General features: G+C 43.5%; 1 protein-coding gene across 6 annotated transcripts in view; it reads left to right on the top strand.

Moving 5' to 3' along the window:
- Positions 1-21,372, top strand: part of LNX1 (ligand of numb-protein X 1) — an 84,872-nt gene that overhangs the window by 49,535 nt on the left and 13,965 nt on the right. For all 6 annotated transcript variants that reach the window (XM_074992765.1, XM_074992766.1, XM_074992769.1 and 3 more), the window contains 3 exons: positions 2,067-2,438; positions 9,075-9,209; positions 18,847-19,024. In XM_074992765.1, the coding sequence (XP_074848866.1) occupies positions 2,067-2,438; positions 9,075-9,209; positions 18,847-19,024 (685 nt within the window). The remainder of the gene's footprint in view (positions 1-2,066; positions 2,439-9,074; positions 9,210-18,846; positions 19,025-21,372) is intronic.

Below are 21,372 nucleotides of genomic sequence, written 5' to 3'. Positions count from 1 at the left end.
CTGTAGCTCCTAAAATCGATGGGATTTCAGCTCTTAGAATAGAAGTGCACTAGAACTTGGCGAAGACAGTACTCGTTCCCTCCTTTCGTTGCCTGGGGTGGGATTGGCGGTGGGGACTGTATATTTATATTACAGGATTCCCTCAGAGCTAGAACTTTGACAGCCAGCTTAGTGCCTCGTTTCACAATCCCTATTCTATGACCTGTGGTGTACAGTACCTCTAGTGTGACTGAACACTGCACAGATTTCACTATTTTCTTTGTTAGTACTCTAACAGGGCCGGATCCTGGGAGATCCAGAGTGCCACCTTATGCTGCTTAGCTTTCTCAACTGCCATTGACATCTGTGGTAGCTGAGGACACTCAGTACCTCACAACATTATGACATTAAGATTTGATTGCCCACTGATTCTTTTCCCTTAAAGGAGTTTTGCCATCAGAAGTTCCATTTGTAATCAATAATGCAGGATTGGGCCATTGACCTATTTATCCCTTGTCTTTGTTAAATTCTCTTCATAATACTTGTCTGTAACTGGAGGAGAAGCCCATCCAAAGTGACAGAAGTTTTAAGGCCAGGTCTCCACCGAAAAGCTAGGTTGACCCAGCAACGTTACCTAACTCCTTAGACAATGCTAGAACAGTGAAAGAATTCTTCTGTCAACTTAGCTACTGCCGTCTGCAACAGGTGGCCCCTTTCTGGTGCTGTAGTGAGTGTCTATACTGAAGCGCAAGGGTAAGGCAGCTACAGCTGTAATGGTTTAAGCGTAGGCAAGCCAAGGCTGTTTTCCTGTCATTCTGGTCCCTGCTCAGAGAGTCAGAGAGTTGCAGAATTGCTGATAGTTGAAGATAACAGGTTAGCAGAGTCTATATTAGTAGCCATGGAAGCTGTCAGACCTGCCGATGGTTGCAGGGAACAAGGGAGCCAACTGCCCCTGGGCTGCTGCTACTGCAGGAGCGGTGGTGGCCAGAGCCCCAATTCCCTTAGAATTGCTACTGGGGCACGGTGCCAGGCACGCCACTAGGATCTGAGGGCTGGAGGGGAGCCCAGCACTGCATTTAGGGTTGAGCTGACGGCTGGCTGTCCCAGCCCCACTCCTTCTCCCTGAGGCCCTGTCCCTTCTGGGGGGAGCAGCGCCAGTCCTCCCACACACATTTTGCCCTAGAGCCCTCAGTGGCTGTCAGCCTGCTGGATGGTGTTTACAAAGCCAAGCCGTACAGAGGCGTTTCACCCCTGCTGGGGATCTTTTTTGTTGAAGTACGAAAACATTGTAAAATGTTTAAATAGCTTGGTTATTATAATGTAAAGCCTCCTAGAGGCTGTTGTCTAGTTTGGTTTTTCTCCCAGCAAATTAAAATGCTGCAAACATTTGGCATTTCGCAAGGGTAAAGCGCAGTAGCCCACTGGTTTTACAAATCAAAAATTACAGGATTGATTTAAAATTCTTTGTCTGAAACCATTTGAAAGAAACACAAACACTTCTGACCCAGGGAAAGTGCAGCAGCGTGAAAGGCCAGTTGCTCAGCTAATGTAAACCAGCATAGGCTCAAGCTGAGATTCTGGACCACAATGAACTAAAGCCACTCAGGGCTTCCCTCCCTCCCACCACCGTTTACATTAAAAGTTCTTTTGTGAGGAAGAAAATTGGGGATACAGACTGTCTACCTGCGGTGACTGTGAGGTAATGAACAAGGACCCTGCAGAAAAGGAGTGGGAGTGGGAGGAAGGGTAGTTGGGAAGAGGGTTTGTAATCAGACATTTGTGGGATAAAATGAAGTTACCCAAAAGGATATTGGGGCCTGAGGCAGGGCAGCAATAAACTGAAAAATAGCAGTTGTGTCTGGAGACAATCAGTGAGAGAGGAAAAAGACAATGAATGTCTGTACACTGCGTTCAGTCCTTGGGGGAAGGATATTTTCTAATAAAAAACTTGGCCTCTTGTGTGACACCGTTTCAAATATGGCACGTCGGTTAACATGGAAACATCTGTATAAACAGTTCAACTGTCTCCAGGGCCACTTCAGATTAGCTGCTTCTTCGCGGTGTTGATTTATGGTTCTCTCTTTCAGGTGAATGGCCTGGACATCACTAACGTTCCTCACAACTATGCCCTGTCAGTTCTGAAGCAGCCCTCTCAGGTGCTCCGGCTCACAGTGCTCAGAGAGCAGAGGTACCGATGCCGAAACCACGGACTGTCTCTCAATGGTTACTACGGCAGGGATGACAGTTTCCATGTGATTCTAAACAAAGGCAGCCCAGATGAGCAGCTGGGAATAAAGCTGGTCCGCAAGGCAGATGAACCTGGAGTATTTATTTTCCACTTGTTGGAAGGAGGTGTGGCTGCCCGTGACGGACAGCTTCGAGAAAATGACCGGGTGTTAGCTATTAATGGGCATGATCTTCAGTACGGCAGTCCAGAAAATGCAGCCCAGCTGATACAGGTTTGTCGTAATGACTTGCTCAGTTTCTGAACTCCTTTGACTGGACTGTTTAAAAAAAAAAACAAACCCATAATTCCCCCATCCAATGCTATGGCATTCAGAGCCAAAGCAAGTTGCAGGTAGCTTCTGCTGTCAAATAAACCTGTGCAAGCCCACTGCCTTCAGGGAGAGTATGTGGGTGAAAATGAGAGCAGAATTTTGCTTATGCTGGTGACAATCTCCCTAAAAATAGTGGACATTGGCCATATGTGCAAGACTATTCAAGAGGCCTAGTTATGATTTTAGATTAGATTTAATCTCATTGCATGAGCTGCCTGTCACCAGTAGAATTTTTAACCCGTTGGATGCCAGAGTTGCTGATGTGCTCAGCACTGCAACTCTTGGGACAGGTAAGGAGTGATGGAAGCATTAGAATATGCCAAAGGATATTAAGAGTTTTATGCTTTGTGCCAAGAAGAGAAAACATTGGTAACCTAAGTATGATCTTTCCATCTCAGTACCGATCACAGTAATAATGGGTACCAGAGGTGGGCCACACAGATGCCCTGCCTCTGGGGAGCTAAGCTCTTCAGGGAAGTTTTGTTTGTTGACATATATACAAAGAATTAAAAGAAGCATCTATTCAACTTACAGGCACCCCATCAAAATTACCAAATCAAATATACTCTGAGTTGCCTTAGAACATTAAACTCTGCTCCCCAGTACAAACGTGATTGCTTTCCACATCTATTTCCCCCGCCCCCCACACAAACACTCTCCACAAGCCATTTGGATTGGTCTTTTTTGAGACCTAATCTTTGCCATTTTCTCTTTGCAGCGCTACCAGCAAAACAACCAAAAGCCATTTAGTGTCCAAGATTGCCATAGATTGCCATAGCTTCCTGCAGCCTTGCAGCATTCTCCCCCCGGCCTTGAGTCAGATTACTCGAAGCCGCTCCGCACAAACCACCCCAGAGCTGAAGCCGCACTGGGGCTGGAGAAGCCCCCTCCACTGAAGCCACCATGCGATTGTCCCTCCATGTGGTGCGGCACGTGTGCAGAGTGACTGGAGGAGTATCCCCACGTGTGCAGCTCTCCTGAGCTGCATTCGCAACAATCCGCTGCCCCATTCGCCACATGTTGGACACATACGGGACACCGCAGATTTAATGCTTAGTCCAGTATTTACGACAGAGTCACTGTACTTATTCTGCTTGGTGGGATGTAGCACATATGTGACTGGAAGCCTTTTGCAGGTAGAAATACAAAAACAGATCAGGCCACACTTTTCCCTTTGCATAAGCCTACCAACTCCAGTTGCATCTGACGAAGTGGGTCTTTGCCCATGAAAGCTTATGCTCCAAAATAATTGTTAGTCTATAAGGTGCCACAGGACTTCTTGCTGTTTTTGAGCTCCAGTGAAGTAACCTGTGCTTGGCTGAGAAGAGACTTCAGCTCAGTGCCCTGTTTTTGACAGGTTTATTTTTAGCATCGACTCATGGGCTCCACAGATTAACGTATATTGAAAGTCTCTAGCCAAGTTGGAGAATGTTAATTAAATCAACTATGTCAACAGGAACAAGTTCTCTGGTCAGCCAACTCCAAGCAGAGTACATTCTGGCTGGGGAATGAGATTATACACCTTCTTATCTAATGTGAGTGGCTGGAATCCTGAGGCAGTAGTGTTTGAGTTTTCCTTTCGGAGATTAGTAATAGAAAGGGTGGTGTTCTCTGGGGAACACAATGTATGAAATGAAACCCTTGTGAAAATGTGGTATTCTTGGAATTTTTCCTAATGCTTAAAAAGCAAAGTAAGAATGCTTCATATGCAGAAAGAAGAGGTAGGGAAAATGGACTAATGAGGCCATTCACACTAATGATTAAAAACACAACTAAAGCTCCTACTAGTTCCACAGAATGGGTGTTATTTATGTAAATAATTGAAACACCCACCAGCCTCTGGAGATTTAAATAACATGCTCATCAAAGACTTTGATTCATGTTTCCAAATAGGCCAGGATTCCATTGCATTGATGTGAGCTCCATGAATCACATTTGTCTAGTGCAGAATTCCCAGACTGTGTGTCCTTTTTGTCATGTTTTTCATAAATCTCCTTGCTTGTTTCCACCTTATTTTAGAGCAGAACAATTATAGAGGCCACAAATGTTTTGCATCTGCTTTTACACAGCACAATACTCCATCCTGTGCTTTCTCAACCATGATCCACCTGTCAAGACTCAAATGTGGGTAAACTCTTCTTAGATAAGAAACCAAATAGTAGTAGTAGTAGTAATAATAATAATAATAATAGCAGCTGCACAGGAGGTTCAAAATATGGGATCAATTTTAAAATATAAATAACCTTAATATTTGTAAAGAACTATATATCTCTGGTGCTGGTGATGATTATCCTTTTGTTATCTTGTCCTATAGCTTCACTCTCCTGACTCATTGCACTGAATAAAGCTGAGAAAAAAATCAGGTTTCTGTCAAGCATGATTAGATTTGGCTCCTAAATGATGGATAATTGAGAGAGGTCTGACTCATCATCTTTAGAAGTTATACATTAGCACGTAATAAGTACTTGTTAATCAGTAGATCAGGTGTCTGGCTGTTACAAACTCAGTAACAAAAGCTGAAATGAAGAAAACATAATGGCAGTAATTAGGGATGTGCCTCAAATCACAAAATTTGGATTTTAGACTTCTCATATTTGCCCCATCAAGTCTGGTCAGGATGGATCAGATGTCACACTTTAGACTAAATTATAAGCGGGGACTCCAGAATTGTGCAGCAAAGTCATGGAATTGTGCTTCCAAAATTCTCAGATGAAAACCAGTGAAATCTTGTTGACTTTTACGCCGGCCATCCAGTCACTTCTCCCTGGATTCTCCCTAAGGGCAAACCCTAAATTCAACAGTTAACATTCCCCTAAGACTCTGAGGATTTGATTCTCCACATTTACTGCTGCTTATCCAGGGATTTACACCTGTGCAAAGGAAGTGCAAATTCAGAGTAAAAAGCTATTTAATCAGGTAACATTCAACCCCCACTCTGCACAGGTGCAAAAGACAGCAAATTATGCAAGGGATGGAAGCTCAGTCCTCAGCCTGTGTACATGTGTTGCTGTTACTAGTTTACTGAACTAGCTCTGACATTTTATCTCTCTTCTTTCCCACTAGACATTGCCATCTAATGCAGTTATCTTTTGCAAAGGAACAAGTGTTAAGCCAAACCAAGAAGTAGGTTTTTTCAAACGAGTATGATAGGGCCTCACCACTTCATGACTGAGGAACCATCTTCACCCCTAAAGGTGATCTGGTGGATTATTCTCCTACCCTTTGGTCAAGATTTTGGGGCTAGTTCCATGGGCACAATGTGTCTGCTCTGCACTGACCCAACATGTAATTTGGCTCTAAAAGCCAGATTTGCTGCACTGGAGGGGATGTGCAGGCAACCCAATGTCAAAGCTGAGGTTTGCTCACCACTCACCCTCCCTGCCTCCTAATGTAGCTGGAGGAAAAGAGGTGTTGACAGAATCCCCTTAGATACCCAGACCCTTCTGTGGTGTGTTTGGCCTTTGTCTGTTTAGCCTGGAACCTTTTGGGGATGGGGACAGCCTAGGGATCTTTACAGTGCCCAACATAGCCCTGTCTCAACTGAGACATCTAGGTGATGCCAGATAGCTATAATAATTGTGACTATTTATTGCAGCCATTAGCACTTCTTTCCTAGCTCCCTTAGCGCAATGCAGGGGAAGAGCCTGTGCAAAGCAATTGCAGAATGAGGCTAGTGTAAAAGTGTTTTTACACACTGGTCTTGGGTGGATGGGTGTACATTCACATGTGCATCTTGGTATTAGCAGAGGATCTTACCCTGGCAGACTCTCTATGCTACAGAGTGTGTTCAGTACTAAAACAAAACTAAAAGTAAGCTGTATGAATCTCTACTTCTTGTCTGGTTGTGGATAGCCGTGGAGGAACTGGGGCAAAACAACTAGCAGAGGAGAGAGAGCTCAGTTGAAACAACAATTTATGTACAAATCTGCAGAAAATTTAATGCATTTTTACATGGAAGAATGTAGACTTGAAAGCTGATGATGTTTTGATAACTTTGTAATATTCTCTGAATTTATGAGAAATGACCCAACTAGACTGACTTAGAGACAAATGGGATATTGGCAACAGATGCTCTTGTTGAACTTTTGGTAGTCATTCTGCAAGGAATTAATCAAATTTATAGCTGCCTTGTAAACAATCAATTTTGAGACAAGCCACTTGGGAAGCAATCAGTTTTAAACTAAAAGTTGTAAAATGTAGAATTCAATGGTAAGCGGCTTTACACCATTAGGTCATTTAGTGTTGTGTTGTGCTTCTAAATTTTAAACCCTTCACGTATTAGGGATAGCTATGTTTTCTCTCAACTCACAAGAGTCCAATCTCAGGCACTGTTTGGACTCCAATTCGGGTGTCAATATGTGATAGTGATGATCACGGTAGAGACACCGAGTATAAATAGATGAAGGGTCTTTTAAAATGCATAGCTGTGTATGATTTTGTGTGAGTATGTATACAAAATTACACCTTATGAGAGCGGTTGCTGATAAAATCTGACACAAGGCAAAAACCTAAAATATTTGGAAGCTTACAGGGAAATCTATGTTTCTAACTTGTTTTGATTTCATTTGAAGTAGTATCTATCCCAGTATGAGAAATTCAGACTAGAATTTTTTTTAACTTTTTAAAACCCATCAAAACATTTTTGACATATAACAAAGTTTTTGGACCAAGCTGTAAGAGAAAAAAAGTTTAACTGTAAAATACTAAATGCAGAGAGGCATTACGAGAGTTGACATTGATGAGAGTAGGGTTGAACTCCAGGTTTGGTTTACATCTCCTTTTAAATGCCTTTCCACATTGAACTGTCCTCGGGCCTCTTCCAGCCCAGAGCAGCTCTTTAGGGTTCTGAAGTTTGGTGGTGTTTCATCCCCATAAACTGTTTCAGGGACTTCATGTTATGGCAATAGTCTGGGCTATACTGGACAAGGCTTTCTTGGGAGGCTACTAGCGGTTCTCCTTGACCCCAAAAACCATGCTGGGGGGGTTAGGGTTGGGGGCGCCTCAAGCAATTAAGTGCCATGGTTCAAGCAACTTTTTGCATTCATGGTGGGTGCAGCAAGCTCAGAGGTGTTGGGGCTGTAAATTGCCAAGCCTGGAGGTACTGGGACTCTGCCCTGGCAAACTCTGGCACAAATTAAGCTTGCCAAAAGCTGGTCGTCTTTGTATGTGTGTAACCTTTCCAGCCGCACCAACCTGAAGAGCAAGAATTTATAGATCTGAAAATTAACTGTAGATGTTCCCATATGGCAGCAGGTCTCTAAAGCAATGAAGTGATCAATACACTTTTATTTCCTGTACTGGTGAGTTTTCTATTTGAGGAAAGCACCAAATATTGGACTTACTCAACTAAATTCTCTTCTCAGTTATACTGGTACAACTCTGTTTGCTTCAGTGATGTTGCACGAACAGAACTCTGAGCAGAATTTGGCTGTCTGCTCTTGGCATCACACTGGCCACCCAAGTACTGATCCAATTGCACAGAGACTTTGCACTGTCATATAACAATAATCATAATTAAACTAGCATAGCATCCCAAAACGTCAAAGCAATGTACAAATCACCCCAACACTCTGCCCCAGCCTGGAGCCCCCTCATGCATCCAAACTCCCTCCCAGGGAAGAAGAAAAAAAAAATAAAGAAAACTAACATATCAGCTCTTCTAAAGTAAGAAGTGGGCTATTTTGAATTAACTGGACTATATGCTGTATGTTTTAAGACTGAAATATAACCCCAGAATGGCTTTACATTGATTAACGGGCAAGAGTAGTATATTGTTAATAGTCCCAATGCCATAATTACAGTGACTTTGTTTTAAATTAGGAAAAAGATGTGTTTATAGGGGCCCCACAAAACCCAATATCCCCAGTCCCATAGGAGAGTTAATCTGACTCCGTCTGGCTCCCAGGCCTGTGTTTGGTCCATGCTGCTTCCTTCCCGTTATCTTAGTCTGTTAAGATTATTGTTTAATATAGTAGCATGGCCCCTTCTCTGAGTAAAACAACATCAGTGTCAATGGTGTGCTGCTGAACAAAGTTCTGCCAGGAGCCTGCTTCTGGGTGAGCATTTCCATCACTCTGACATAGGCAGCATTGCTTCCGCAGTTTCCATCCACCAGTAGCAGGCCGCCTTTTATCCATGGGATGTGACCATCAGGCACTAGTTGGCCATGTTAATGTGCATGGGTGACTACAATATGTGTCCAAAAGCAAGAACTGAGCTGCACAATCACATGGTGGGATTGTTAACTCGGGGTATTCTGAATACATGAAAATTAGTCTTTTAGGGAATTAACTTCCATTTTGAACTCAATGTTGAACTGAGCTGAACTTGCATTACTGTTTCCTCTTGTGACAAGCTGATAAGAAGGATGAAAGCACAGAAAAGATTTGCCCTTCAGTTACCAAAATGTCATCTAAAAGAAAATGAAACAAAGAGCATGCTTAACCTGGGACCTGGACTTTGTGAATTTCTAGCCTTGAAAACATTGCCTTTGTAGCAGCATAACAGCAGGATTTACATCTGTCTCTCGTCACGTAGGCCAGTGAGAAGCGAGTTCGCTTTATTGTGTCACGGCAGAACAGACAGCAGACCCCTGACATTTTGCAGGAGGCTCGGTGGAATTACGGTGGCAGTCCTCAGCCTTTCCCATCAGAGAGAAACTATCCTAACAAGGTAAGGCCTGGATCTATTCTTACATTTACTCTTCTGTGGGAAATCAGAGGTTGATTAGTGTTTTGTTGTCTCTAGATCCTATTGCCAGAAGAAGCACATCTTAGAGTGTGATATAAATGTAAAAACAGAGACTGTCTTTATTTATACCCTGGGAAGTGCTTCTGTCTTGACTCAGTTTGGAAGGACGAGGGGAGAGAGGAAGCTGAGGGATAATAATGAGAGAGAAGTTTTATACACAACACCGTACTGTATACAAACCTGCCTCCCAGCCTGAGCCAGCAAAATGTAGTGCATTATCACAAAAATAAGAGGCTTATGTACTCAGGTCTCTGATACAGGGTGGCCTGGATGCTTGGTAAACTGGATGCAAACAAACAATGTGCCCTTTAATACAGTGTTTGTAATATGTACACATACACACACGGGAAAGAAGACTGTAAGGCACACTTATGCGACAGGGGACTCTATTGTGGGAAGCGGTGACTATGAAAAAGATTGATGGGTCATGATGGATAATTGGCTGACTGTGAGCTTCCAATGCAACATTGTGGCCAAAAGAGCTAATGGGACCCTGGGAGTCTTAAATAGGTTATTTTACATCTGTTGTTGTTGCTGGTGCCACCACTGGTGAAATACTGTGTCCAGTTCCGGTGCCTGAAATTCAAGAAGGATGTTGATTGGAAAAGATTCAGAAAAGAACCACAAAAATGAATAAACTATTAGAAATTTTGCCTGAGAGTAGTAGATGAAATAACTCAGTCTATTTAGCTTAACAAAGAGAAGGTTAAGGGGTGACTTGATCACAGTCTTTGGGTATGTATGTGGGCTCTAACAGATACAGGTATAACACCATCCAGTGGGAGGAAGATGAAGTTAGACAAAGTCGGGCTGGAAATAAGGAATATATTTTTAAGGCTGTGAGTAGTTAAGCACTGAGAGGATTTCCCGGGGGGAATCTCTGTCACTGACAATATTTAAATCCAGGTTGGATTTTTTTTCTAAAAGATCTGTGCTGGGAATTATTTAGGGCAGGGGTCAGCAACCTTTCCAAGGCAGAGTGCTGAAACTTGACCTTTTGCCTTCTATTTATGATCCAAGTGTTGGTGATAGTTTTTAAAGTCACTAACAGTCCTACTTACAACAGCTTCATTAATAAATAAATTAAGATGCAGAGCTTTGCTGTTGAGGTGGTGGTTGGTAGCATTAGCTGGTCTTTTGTTTATCCACAGGCAGCATGGCTTTGAGCAAGCTCCCAGTTGCATGGGGCAGGAGAGATGGGGCTGAGCACTCACCTCACATGCTGATGAAAATCAGTTCACATGCCATTCTTGGTACCTGTGCCGAGGGTTGCTGACACCTGGTTTAGGGGATGTTCTATGGCCTGTGTAACACAAAAGCTCAGCCTAGATGACAACAATGGTCACTTCTGACTTTAGGATCTAGCAGTCTATGAAAATGAGGAGGCTGACGCTGACCTTCTTTGTAAGGTGTTGTGAGCGGTATGGATGAAAAGCCCTGTATCTGGACTAGGTATGGTTAGATTAAGGAAAAATGACAAAGAACAAACCTACAGTTTCCACAAAGGGGACACAGCAGGGTGAGTGTCATTCAGCGTATCCTCCCCCAGAAGCCAGGCATGCAGAATGCTTCCATATGCCATACACACAAAGCAGAGTCCCAGCTACATAACACCGCTCAAAGAGAATGCGGGAAGACATAGAGCAAAGCAGATTTCAAGGAAGAGCATGTTCCGCAATCTGGGTCCTCCACAGCCAAGGTGCACTAGCCTGCCAGACCACAATGAGCAGGATGGAATCCCTCAAAGGAAATCAGTGTCACAGAAAGCTACCCAGCAAAGAGAGAGCCCTGAATATAGGCAGGACCTTGTAAGTAGAGGCTTTACAAACCAGCAGGGCTCATTTAAACCCAATCCCTGACTGATAAACAGGCAACTGTGACCTTAAAGGACCACATGCCTCTTAGCCTGCCCTGCCAGCTGTCCACTCTCAAGCACAGCTGTCAGCAGAGAGAAAGGGATAGGCCCACGTTTTACAGATATTCATAAACATCCCTTTGTTGTTTTCTTCCTTTTATTAATTAAGCTTCTTCAGTCCTTTAAGAAATGATACTTCCTGCTACATATTCCAGCTTACCCATCCCCTCACATGCCATTCACATGTGACTCCTCCCTCATGCTATAAGATCAGACCAGTGCCTCTTGTCCAGAGCAGCAGAAATGACACAAGGCTGCTGCTATCCTGTCACAAGACAATGCCAGCTGATACTGCAGCTGTACATCATTACTTGCCACTGAAATAACACTTTCGTGATCCTTAGGGAGTGATCTGAGTGGGATAGCAATTAACTCCTGTTGCTACCACATGATTTCCAATGACTGCTGGAGCATCTGCTTTGTCTAACGTGTTTGTGTTACTGATCTATAGGTATGCATGTCACAGGGGAAATTCAGTACCCAGATTTGGGCCCTGTCTTCCCTGCTTGTATAAAGAGGTGCAGGAAAGGAATTCTTGGTTAATTACAAGTTGGTTTGTGGAATTACATTGATTTGTGAGATTTAAGGAGTTGTGTTTGCATTGTAGCTCCTCCCCCATGTATCTAGTGGGGCCTTATTTTGTTGCATAGGCTATGGAGATAAGGGATATGCAAAAATCCCAACTGGGGTCTGGTGCATCTACATGCATCTGAAGTGCCCACAGACAATAATTAGTGGGTGCATAGCACCCACTGGCAGCCAAGCTTCCTCATCCCCTCAGCACCTCTTACCCCTGGTGGCCCCACAATTTAACTCCTCTCCTCCCCGTTCAGCAGCATGCAAGAGGCACTGGGAGGAGTGGAAATGAGGCACAGTTGGGGGAAGGAGTGGAACTGGGCAGGGAGAGGCTAGACGGGAACAGGGCCAGGGGAGAAAAGGTAAAGAGAAGCAGGAATAGAGCAGGAGCAAGATGTGGGATAGGGATGGGCCTTAGGAGAAGGGGTGGAATGAGGGAGGCTTGTGGGAAGGTGTGGAGGTGGGTAGAGCAGGCGGTGAGGTGACTGTTGGGGCCGAGTGGAAGAGGTGGCGGGCATGGGCCTGGGGTGGAGAGTGGGGATTGAGCAACACCTGTGTAGAGAGGAAGTTAGCGCCTATGGCCTGGAGTCTGTCTGTGCTTCTCTGTCAGTGGTCCCATCAGTGCCACCACTGCTGGCCAGTGCAGCCCTTTGTGACCCCTTCTGTGGAGCGGCACAGCAAAGATGATTTTCCCTGAAATAACTGAGTGTCTGTCTCTCTCCCCCTTTGCAATGTTTTGGCTGCATAGGAGGGGAAATGTACTATCTGGAGCACCTAATCTCTGACTCCTCCCTCTGTAGCCTTGGTACCCTGTTCCCCACAAGGTAGAAGAGCTCTGTGGTGGTTAAAACGGAGACTGGGGAGAGCAAGCTGCATAGCTGCCTTTTCCCTTTCACACAGCCCCTCAGTTCCCAGCAAAAGGAGATCCTGAGCCTTTAGGCCTTCAAGCCTCATCTGAGTTAATTTTAGATGTTGGTTTACACGGTACCCTGTGGTACTTCTGAGATAATGAGGTGTTTTGTTTGTGGGGGGGGGGGAAAAACAGGTTATCCGTCTGCACTGTTCAACTCTTCAGCACTCAGCTCCAAGGATATTTAGATGTGAGGTTCAAGTTTGTCTTTAAGAACCTGAGGCACACAGAAAGGTTGTGGTTGGGATACAGATCCCCCTTGGGTTACTGCAGTATGGCTCTCAGGTTAATTAAGGCTTGTCTGCACAATGGGGTAATGTGTCCTACAAACAAGTGATTTCTAAAGTGCATTAATATGGTACAGATTAACTGGTCCTTGCAGACCCTGCTGGTGTGCACTATAGGTTTCCTAGTGTACTTCAGTACAGTACTGAAACAACATTACATGACAGTGCAGTGGGAATCTTTGATCAATGGCCTGGAAGAAAATATAAAATCATCATTGATTTAAGTTTGCTGATGACACCAACTGGGACAGTGGTAAATAATGAAGAGGTCAGTGATTCAGAGTGATGTAAATCACCAGTTAAACTGCGTGTAAGCAAACAATATGTATTTTAATATGGCTGCATGTACATGTGTACATTTCGGAACAAAGAATGGTGGCCAAGCTCACAGGGTGGGGCCTCTACTTTGGGAAGCAGTGACTCTGAAAAAGTTCAGGGTATCTTGGTGGATGCTCAGCTGAACATTGCGATCCCAGTGCAACGCTGTAGCCAAAAGAGCTAAATTGATCCTGGAATGCATAAATTGGAATCTCAAGCAGGAGAAGAGGTTATTTACTTCTGTATTTGGGACTGGTAGGACCACTGCTGGAGTACCATGTCCTGTTCTGGTGCACACTACTCAAGAAGGATGTTGATAAATGACAAGGTGCAGCGAAGAGATGCAAGAATGATTAAAAGACTAGAAAACCTGCTCAAACAGCTCAATTTGTTCAGCTTAACAAAGAGGAGGTCAAAAGGGACAATTTAATTACTGTCTATAGGTATCTACTGAGGAACAAATATTTAATAATTGGCCCTTCGATCAACTTGCGAAAGGTTCCAAGGGATTCAACAGCTAAACAAGTTGAAGCTAAACCAATACAGACTGTAATTAAAGAGTGAATTTTTGACAGTGAGCGTATCAGCCCAAGGAATATTTTAGCAAGGACGGTACTGGATTCTCCATCACTGAGAATTTGTAGATTAAGACTGGATGTTTTCCTAAAAGCTCTGCTCTGGGAATTGTTTGGGGAAAGATCTACAGTCTGCTATACAGCAGCTCAGATTAGATGATCACAACGGTCCCCTCTGGAATCTGTGAATCTTGGGTGCACCATGGTCCACATGGACAAGTTATTGCACAAGGTTAGTGCTCTTTAGAAATCACACCCGTTCAGTGTGCATCTGCAGCCAGGTAGATGGCCTTCAGTCATACACACTCCATTGAGCTGAGGGGTTGCAAATAGCCAGGATGCCTTAGAAAGGAGGTGGTTCTATTTCCTTTTCCCCATGCACATGTGCTGCAATGCATGCCTGCTGGGCTGTGTTCCTTGGAAGCCATGCACTTACAGGGTGGTATTCAGATGCCGCCCAGCAGCTTAGCACACCACCCACAGCTAGGGTTTGTTTCTACTGGCGCTGTACATATGCACATGACTTGGTGCACAGAGAAAATGTATTCTGCACGTTGATGGAAAAATTCTGCACATGGAAGAGATCTGAGGGAACATTGCTGCTGAGTAGCTAGAATCTAGATTTTGCTTTTATGGGGTGGCACCCGTGGTGATGCAGTAGCCTGAACAACTCCAAAGGAGTTCATGGCACCTGCGGGACTGATTCTCTGTCGAGTTTTGCTGTGGTGTTCTCTGTCTCTAACTCGCCGTTGTGGAGGTATTTGACTTTGGCATGACATCCTGCCTCCATCTGGAAAGAGCAGAAAGAGGCTTTCTTTCAAGCAGATGCCAATAATATGTAGGACAGCCAGCAGAGCCATGATGAAGCAGCAAGACAATCTGTATTGAATGCATCCTCCTCAGTAGTAGGGGGAGTGTATTTTGCATGCAGTATGGTGTGTGATTGATCATGGGCAAGGTTTGTAGTAAGCTGTCTTCACGTGTCTGAGGAACAAAAAAATGCAAAACTGGAGTTGTTGCTGCTGCCTGGACTGCAACAAAAAAAGATGTCAGAAACAGTCTCCTGTACTACAGAGGGTTCTGTTGAATAGGATCTGTATTTATGTAAATATAGTCAGATCCTGCTCCTTTGAAGTCATTGGGAGTTTTGCCCTTGACTTCAGTGGAGATGCAGCACAAGACACTAGAATAGCACTTGGTTTTTATTGCAACTGCTTCTTCAACTCCTATTGTTTAAATCAAGTTGTCCAGTCCTTAAAGACTGACCCCATTGTCCTTGCTGCTCAGGAATATAATGTTCTGCAGCTGTATGAGTGGATTAGCCTGTAGGTAATATATGTTTTCCAAGCAGCTGCAGCTGTGCCTCGTGACTTTGAGACACGCCTCGTGACTTTGAGGCTGTAATAATTTGCTGTAAATATTTATTTTACAGTAAACTTTTAAAAAAGGACAATCCGTATGTTTTCTCTGTCAGGGCTTCCAAGGTCATTTCCAAATGACGGAGAAAGGTAGTTGTTTAGAAGAGACTGTATTGAAATGCATTCATTAATAAATATTGCCTTTTAACTGGTTTACTCATTATCAGCAATACCTCCAAGGGAGTACTCCATGTGTTTATTAAAAAGGCTTTAATTTCCTTTTATCACTACCGTCCCCGCATTTGAGAATTCACAATTCCCTATCAATCTAGATGGTCATTTTAGAAACAAGATGCTGCAAGAAATCTTCAAAGGGAAGCCTATGGTTGGATATTGTGCGTGTGTGTGTGCACAAACAAAGGAAAGCAGTTCTTCCAGCATTTTTCACTGAAAAGTAACATATGACAGTTTCATTTCTGAGCACAATTCTTAAATGCTGATAGTCTGTACTATTTCCTCATAAATATGGCATAAACAGCCTACTTTTATGAGTAACGTTCTTGATGTCTAGTAACAGAGAGGAAGCCGTGCTAGTCTATACACTGTCCTCCTTGCTTACTGTTTTTGGTTCTCTGTGTCTTAAATATTGAGTCTGTTCTGGTCTGGCTATGGTCTGAAGAAGTGGGTCTGTCCCACAAAAGCTCACCTAATAAACTATTTTGCTAGTCTTTAAAGTGCTACTTGACTGCTTTTTGTTCTTGATGTCTGAGACAGAACGGGTGAAGACTGGATAACAAGCATGCTCTGAATCAGAAGCTATCATTCTGAGCAGTTTTCATATTTTGTTACAAAACCAAAAACTGCCCTTTTAAGAAAAATTAGCTCTTCTAACCCCCTTGAAAATGGCTATTCTCAGTGAAGTCAATTCATTCCCAAGGTGAAAAGGACCATTTTTTGCCTGCCAATGGATAAACCAAAGCAAAATTAGGTTGATTTTTTGAGTAAAAGTGGAATCACAACCATTTTATGCATTCATGTAATATATTAATCTGAAAAAAGATAACATTTTGCAAGAATGAAACTACCTGAAATAACAGAAGAAAGAACTTTCTTTCTGAAAAACTTTGTGGGGGAAAAAATTGATATTACATAGTTGTACTGTACATCCTTTGGAAGTGACCAGCTGCTCTGAAACCACAATAACAAGTCTTCTTACAAAGGTTCTGACTCTCTGTGGCTGTGTCTAGATTACAGGGATTTGTCGACAGCAGTTTTTGTTGGAAGATCATGGCCAAACTGCCAAGCATATCGCAACAACGATCTCATCTGGCTGTTCTATTGGTGCAACAGCCAACTGGAAGCACAGCAGACAAAACTTCCCAGTGTCCTGGGAGCCCTGTCTGTTGACAGAGGGCCCCCCCAGAACATCCAGACCTGCTTTCTGTCGACAGAGACATTATTCCTTGTGGAGAGCGTGGTACAACTGTCAACAAAAGTGCTGTGTTCAGTCAACTTACTGTCAACAGAACGCCTTGAGAATCTGGACACTCCACAGGTTTTGTAGGCAAATGGCCGTTTTGTGGAAAAAACCCTCTAGTGTAGACATAGTCTTAGTTCCATCTCAGGTCAGGGATTATGTGGCATGCAGTGTCCAAAACAGTGCTCCTTTGCTATTCCTAACCCTACAACATAAGAAGGAACCTGTTTAGATGGAGTTTAGTGACTGTTATCTAAAGTGTCAGGGAATGTCAGTGTTTTCATCTTTTCTGAAATGTCTAGAAAGAGGTCCTTTGCTGCTGGATGGGCAGCTGATAAATGCAGTTTGTTTCATCGCGGAATTCTTAAGATGGAAATGACACTCTTGTCATCCTCAATGTGCCTTTAAAAATAAAGGGGTATAAACATATACATACTCAAATCCAGTAATCATTCATCTGCAGATTTCCCAGTACCATTGTTTTCTCTGCCTCCTGTCCCACTTTTGTTTCCTTGAAATTTACTTCAGCCATTGCCAGAAGAGCCATACTTTTGAGTGTTCTTCTCGGTACGCTATTGAGCCAGAACTTGACAGGGGATTTCTTGGTTGAACCTGAGATTTCAAGGATGGGATTAAAAGAACCCTGAATAAGATGGATCCTTATTATTGCACATCTCAGATGTGACATCACACTCATGATGAGGGTTTTCTTAACATGTTGTAATGAGCATTCAGCCTTGCAGCACCTGTATTATCTTTCTATAATGAAAACTGGCTTTGATGTGCCAGTTCTGCTCTGGAGGATGGAATCTTCAGAAAGTGACTGAGGCAACAATAACATATGAATTCTTTAGGAAAGTGAAAGTTATTCAGTAAGATTTAAACCCAGATTTTTTTTGGACAACAATCTGGGCCATTTTCTAAATATCAGTTATTTGGTAGGGATTGGGGTGGTATGAAATACTCCCAATTCAGAACAGGCAATTCTCTCTGAATACTAGAGAGTTTCTCCTTGTCAGTATTACACTTTAGAACCAATGTTACCTTTCGATCCTTTGGGATCTGATTATGTGTGTTGGTTTGTCTGATCATTTTACACAAAGTGTCAACAAACTGAGTACTCTTGACTTATAAGGTGGCTAGCTTTTCACGGAAGGAGGACAAAAAGATGAATCTCCTCAGACTGGATATCACACAGAAGCAACCTTTTAAAATCAGCAATAAATTATTCACCCCAGAAGCCGTTGGCACTTATTCTATAAGGCTACGTCTACACAGCACCCTAAACTCGAAATAAAACACACAATTTGCGCTACAAATTGTGTATCTTATTTTGAAATAGGCTATTTCAGCATTTGCACCAAATGTCCAAATAATGTGCTCTTTCAAAGCATTCTTTACTCCTCCTGCACAAAAGAGCACAGGGATACTGAATGTGTGCCCATTATTTCGAAAAATACTGAGGTATCCTGAAATAGCTTCGCCATGTACACATAGCCTAAAAGTCCTTCTAGCCAGTTTCTCCCCAGGATTTTTATAAAACCAGAGAAATTAAAGCTGGAAAAGAACTATCATATTGTCTAGCCCATCTCCTATATGTTTGTTTTTTACAGTACATATATTAGTTCTTCTTTGTTAACTACACATGACAAAGTTTTCAAATTCAGATGCCTAAAATTACACAACCAATTCTAAATTGAGACATCTAAATAAGTGGCCCACCTTTCAGAGGTGTTGAACATCCAACACTTTTCCTGATGTCTAATCTCTGGTTGCTTTCTAACTTTAAAAAAAAAAAATCAGGCCACTTACTTAGCTGTCCACGTGCCTTGTTTCTGCTCTGATTAAGGTAAATGACAACCCCCCCACTGATGTTAATGGGAGCAGAATAGGATCTTAACCACAGATTTAGGTACAGGCATTAGTCATCCCAGTTTGAAGCGCTTTGGTTATAGCTGTGACCCTGCAGAATTCCATGTAGTAGGAGAGTCACATTTACCATCCATGGAAGTGTTGTGAAGCTCAGGGGTTGTAAAGGGCTCCGAGATCCTCTTAGTATTTTACTTCGATAACTCCAAGTGATGAAGTTATCAGAAGGTGGCCTACACACCCTGCATTTATTCTTGCTATTTGGCCTCCACAGAACACTCTTCATTCTGTCACGTGTCATGAAAAGGTGGTGTCTGTCCGGAAGGATCACACAGAGTCCCTGGGAATGACTGTGGCAGGCGGAACATCTCACAGTGAATGGGATTTGCCCATCTACGTGATAAGCGTTGAACCTGGAGGAGTCATCAGCAGAGACGGCAGAATGAAAACAGGTAAAGCTAATGAGGTTTGGAAGCCTACTTAAATTGAAATCTCCCTTCTGATGAACTGAACGATTACAAAGGGATGCCATCCTGTGCATGTTTCTGCGCACGCTTTGGGCTGTCTCAGTGGTGAGAAAGAAACAAGCCTGAAGGAATTTTTAAAAGAAGACAAACTTAACTGAGACTTATGGCTGGAGGAACCCTCCACCACTTGCACCTCTGCTTCCTTCAGCTACTTCTGCAGCACTATCCCTCTCCTTTCCAAGCCTGGGATCACTCTCTGCAGGGTCTGCCTGTGCCCGGTGGCAGTAGTAGTGGGGAGTGTGAGTAACAGCGTAATGCAAATCATCCCATTGATTAAGTTAATAAAGGAAAAAAAAGGAAAAAAAAAATCCTACACCCTGAGGGAGTGTAGTATAGTTCTATGGAGCCTCCAGCCTCAGCCTTTTCCATGGAGGGGGCAGATAATGTGAGGGTACTTGAGGAAATGGCTCCTTGCAGAGATTTCCTGCTTGGTGTCAATTTCTAGGAGTTCTACCATGAGGCGAGGGTGACTTGGGCCTACATTATTTATTACATACAAAATATGTTAAAAGAACACTCAGTTTAGGACAAAATTCAGATTGCTCATCCAGTCTTCACTTACATGATCACACACTCTTTTTCCACAGGACCCCAGCCTCATCTGGTCCATGGGATGGAAGATGCTCACTTAATAGGCACCTTTTCAATGTCTTATTTTATCCTCATTTTTCACTCTGCACTAAGAGGTCTTATTTACTGTGCATTATTCAAACCCTTCTCTGAAGGCAGAATTATTTAATTCCTCAAGGATTTTTGGTAGTGCTCTTCACAATAATATTGTGAAAATTGTCCACTAAGTGCCCAGTTGGCTATGCATAGGCCCTGATATTTTTCAGGTTATCTAGCATCATATACCACATCCTATGTTCAGCGCACAGCCCCCAGGGATCACAATTGCAGCTGTGAATTCTCAGCTCTTCTGCAAATCAGACTCCAGGGAAACAAGCTGGGTACCCAGAAAATGAGGAACATGCAATGAATGACCATCTCTGGAGTTTGGTTTAAGTTACTTGCCTGAGATGACACGAACTCTGAGGCAGAGGAAGAAAAGGGAATCCAGTTATCCAGGGCAGCATTTTGGGAACCCAAAGCATGAAAGCAAGCCTTTCTGCCCCTGCCACACCTAGCCCTGCCTCATTCATGACCCACCTTCCATCTTTGGCACTAAGTGAGGCAAGGGTCTTACACATAATAGCCTCCTTTACTGTGAAATCTTGATTTACTGCCAGCCATTCTATGCATGAATGAAGCAGGGGCCCTGTGGAAAAGTAGTGTGTGATCCTCTAATCACAATGCAGTAAACCCTTGAGATACACGAGGGTTGTGTTCCTGCAATGCCCACATAACTCAAATTTTCACACAAGCATCAGGGAGGTGGGAACCAGGCTGCTGCTTGGTTCCCAGCTTCCCACTGCTTAGGGGGGGGGGTCCCACGAAACTGACCAGGCATGACTGCTTGTCTCCAGTCAGTGGAAAAGAGCTGGGATCCAGGAGCAGCCTGGCTCCCGGCTCCCCTCTACTCCTCAGAGCCAGGAAACGGACCAAGCCTGCTGCCCTCGTCAGTTTCCCAGCTCTGCAAGGAGAGGGGAGGTAGGAGCCAGGCTGCCACCTGGTTCCCAGCTCTCCACCACTCTGGGGACTAGGAAACCACTCCTGTCTGAGGCGGCAGCCAAGGGTTAGGCTGCTGCCCCGACAAAAGCAGTTTCCCCACTCCTGTCAGGGGCGGCAGTCATGCTAACTCAAGCCATGCACAACTTGGTTGCATGTATCTCAAGGGCCTACTGTACATATGTGCAAGGCAGCTAAATAAAAGCCAAAAGGGCAATTTTAATTCTAGCTTTCCCCAACTTCTGAGTGCTCAACTGTGCGATCTGGACTTCATTCTAATAAGAAGTTTTGTATAAATTTGAAATTTTGTGTACACATTCCAAGCTTTGCAAAAAAAAGCAAACTGGAAAAAAGCAGAATTTCCATAAATGTAGATCCATATTTACTCAACATGATTCTTCTGCAGGGTTAGAATCTTTAGATTTGCCACACTGCTTGGCTCTTGAGCTAACAGAATAAGTAACAGCAGCTGTAGCTTTTCATTCTCCGTAGGACAATCTCTAAAGGGAGATGAGCAGACATTTGGCCAGCTGGTCTGACAGCAGACAAATGTGGAAACTCTGGGTTCAGAGGGAAATATGCTGTAGTGGTTACAGATCCCATCTGCCTTGTATTGTCCCCGTCCCAGACTCCATCCCATTTTAGTCCTTTATTCTAGTACCCCA

Source organism: Carettochelys insculpta, chromosome 4, assembly GCF_033958435.1.
Source record: "Carettochelys insculpta isolate YL-2023 chromosome 4, ASM3395843v1, whole genome shotgun sequence".
Lineage (NCBI taxonomy): Eukaryota > Metazoa > Chordata > Testudines > Carettochelyidae > Carettochelys > Carettochelys insculpta.
Note: the sequence above shows the minus strand (reverse complement) of the source record. Positions and strands in the feature narration are given on the sequence as shown.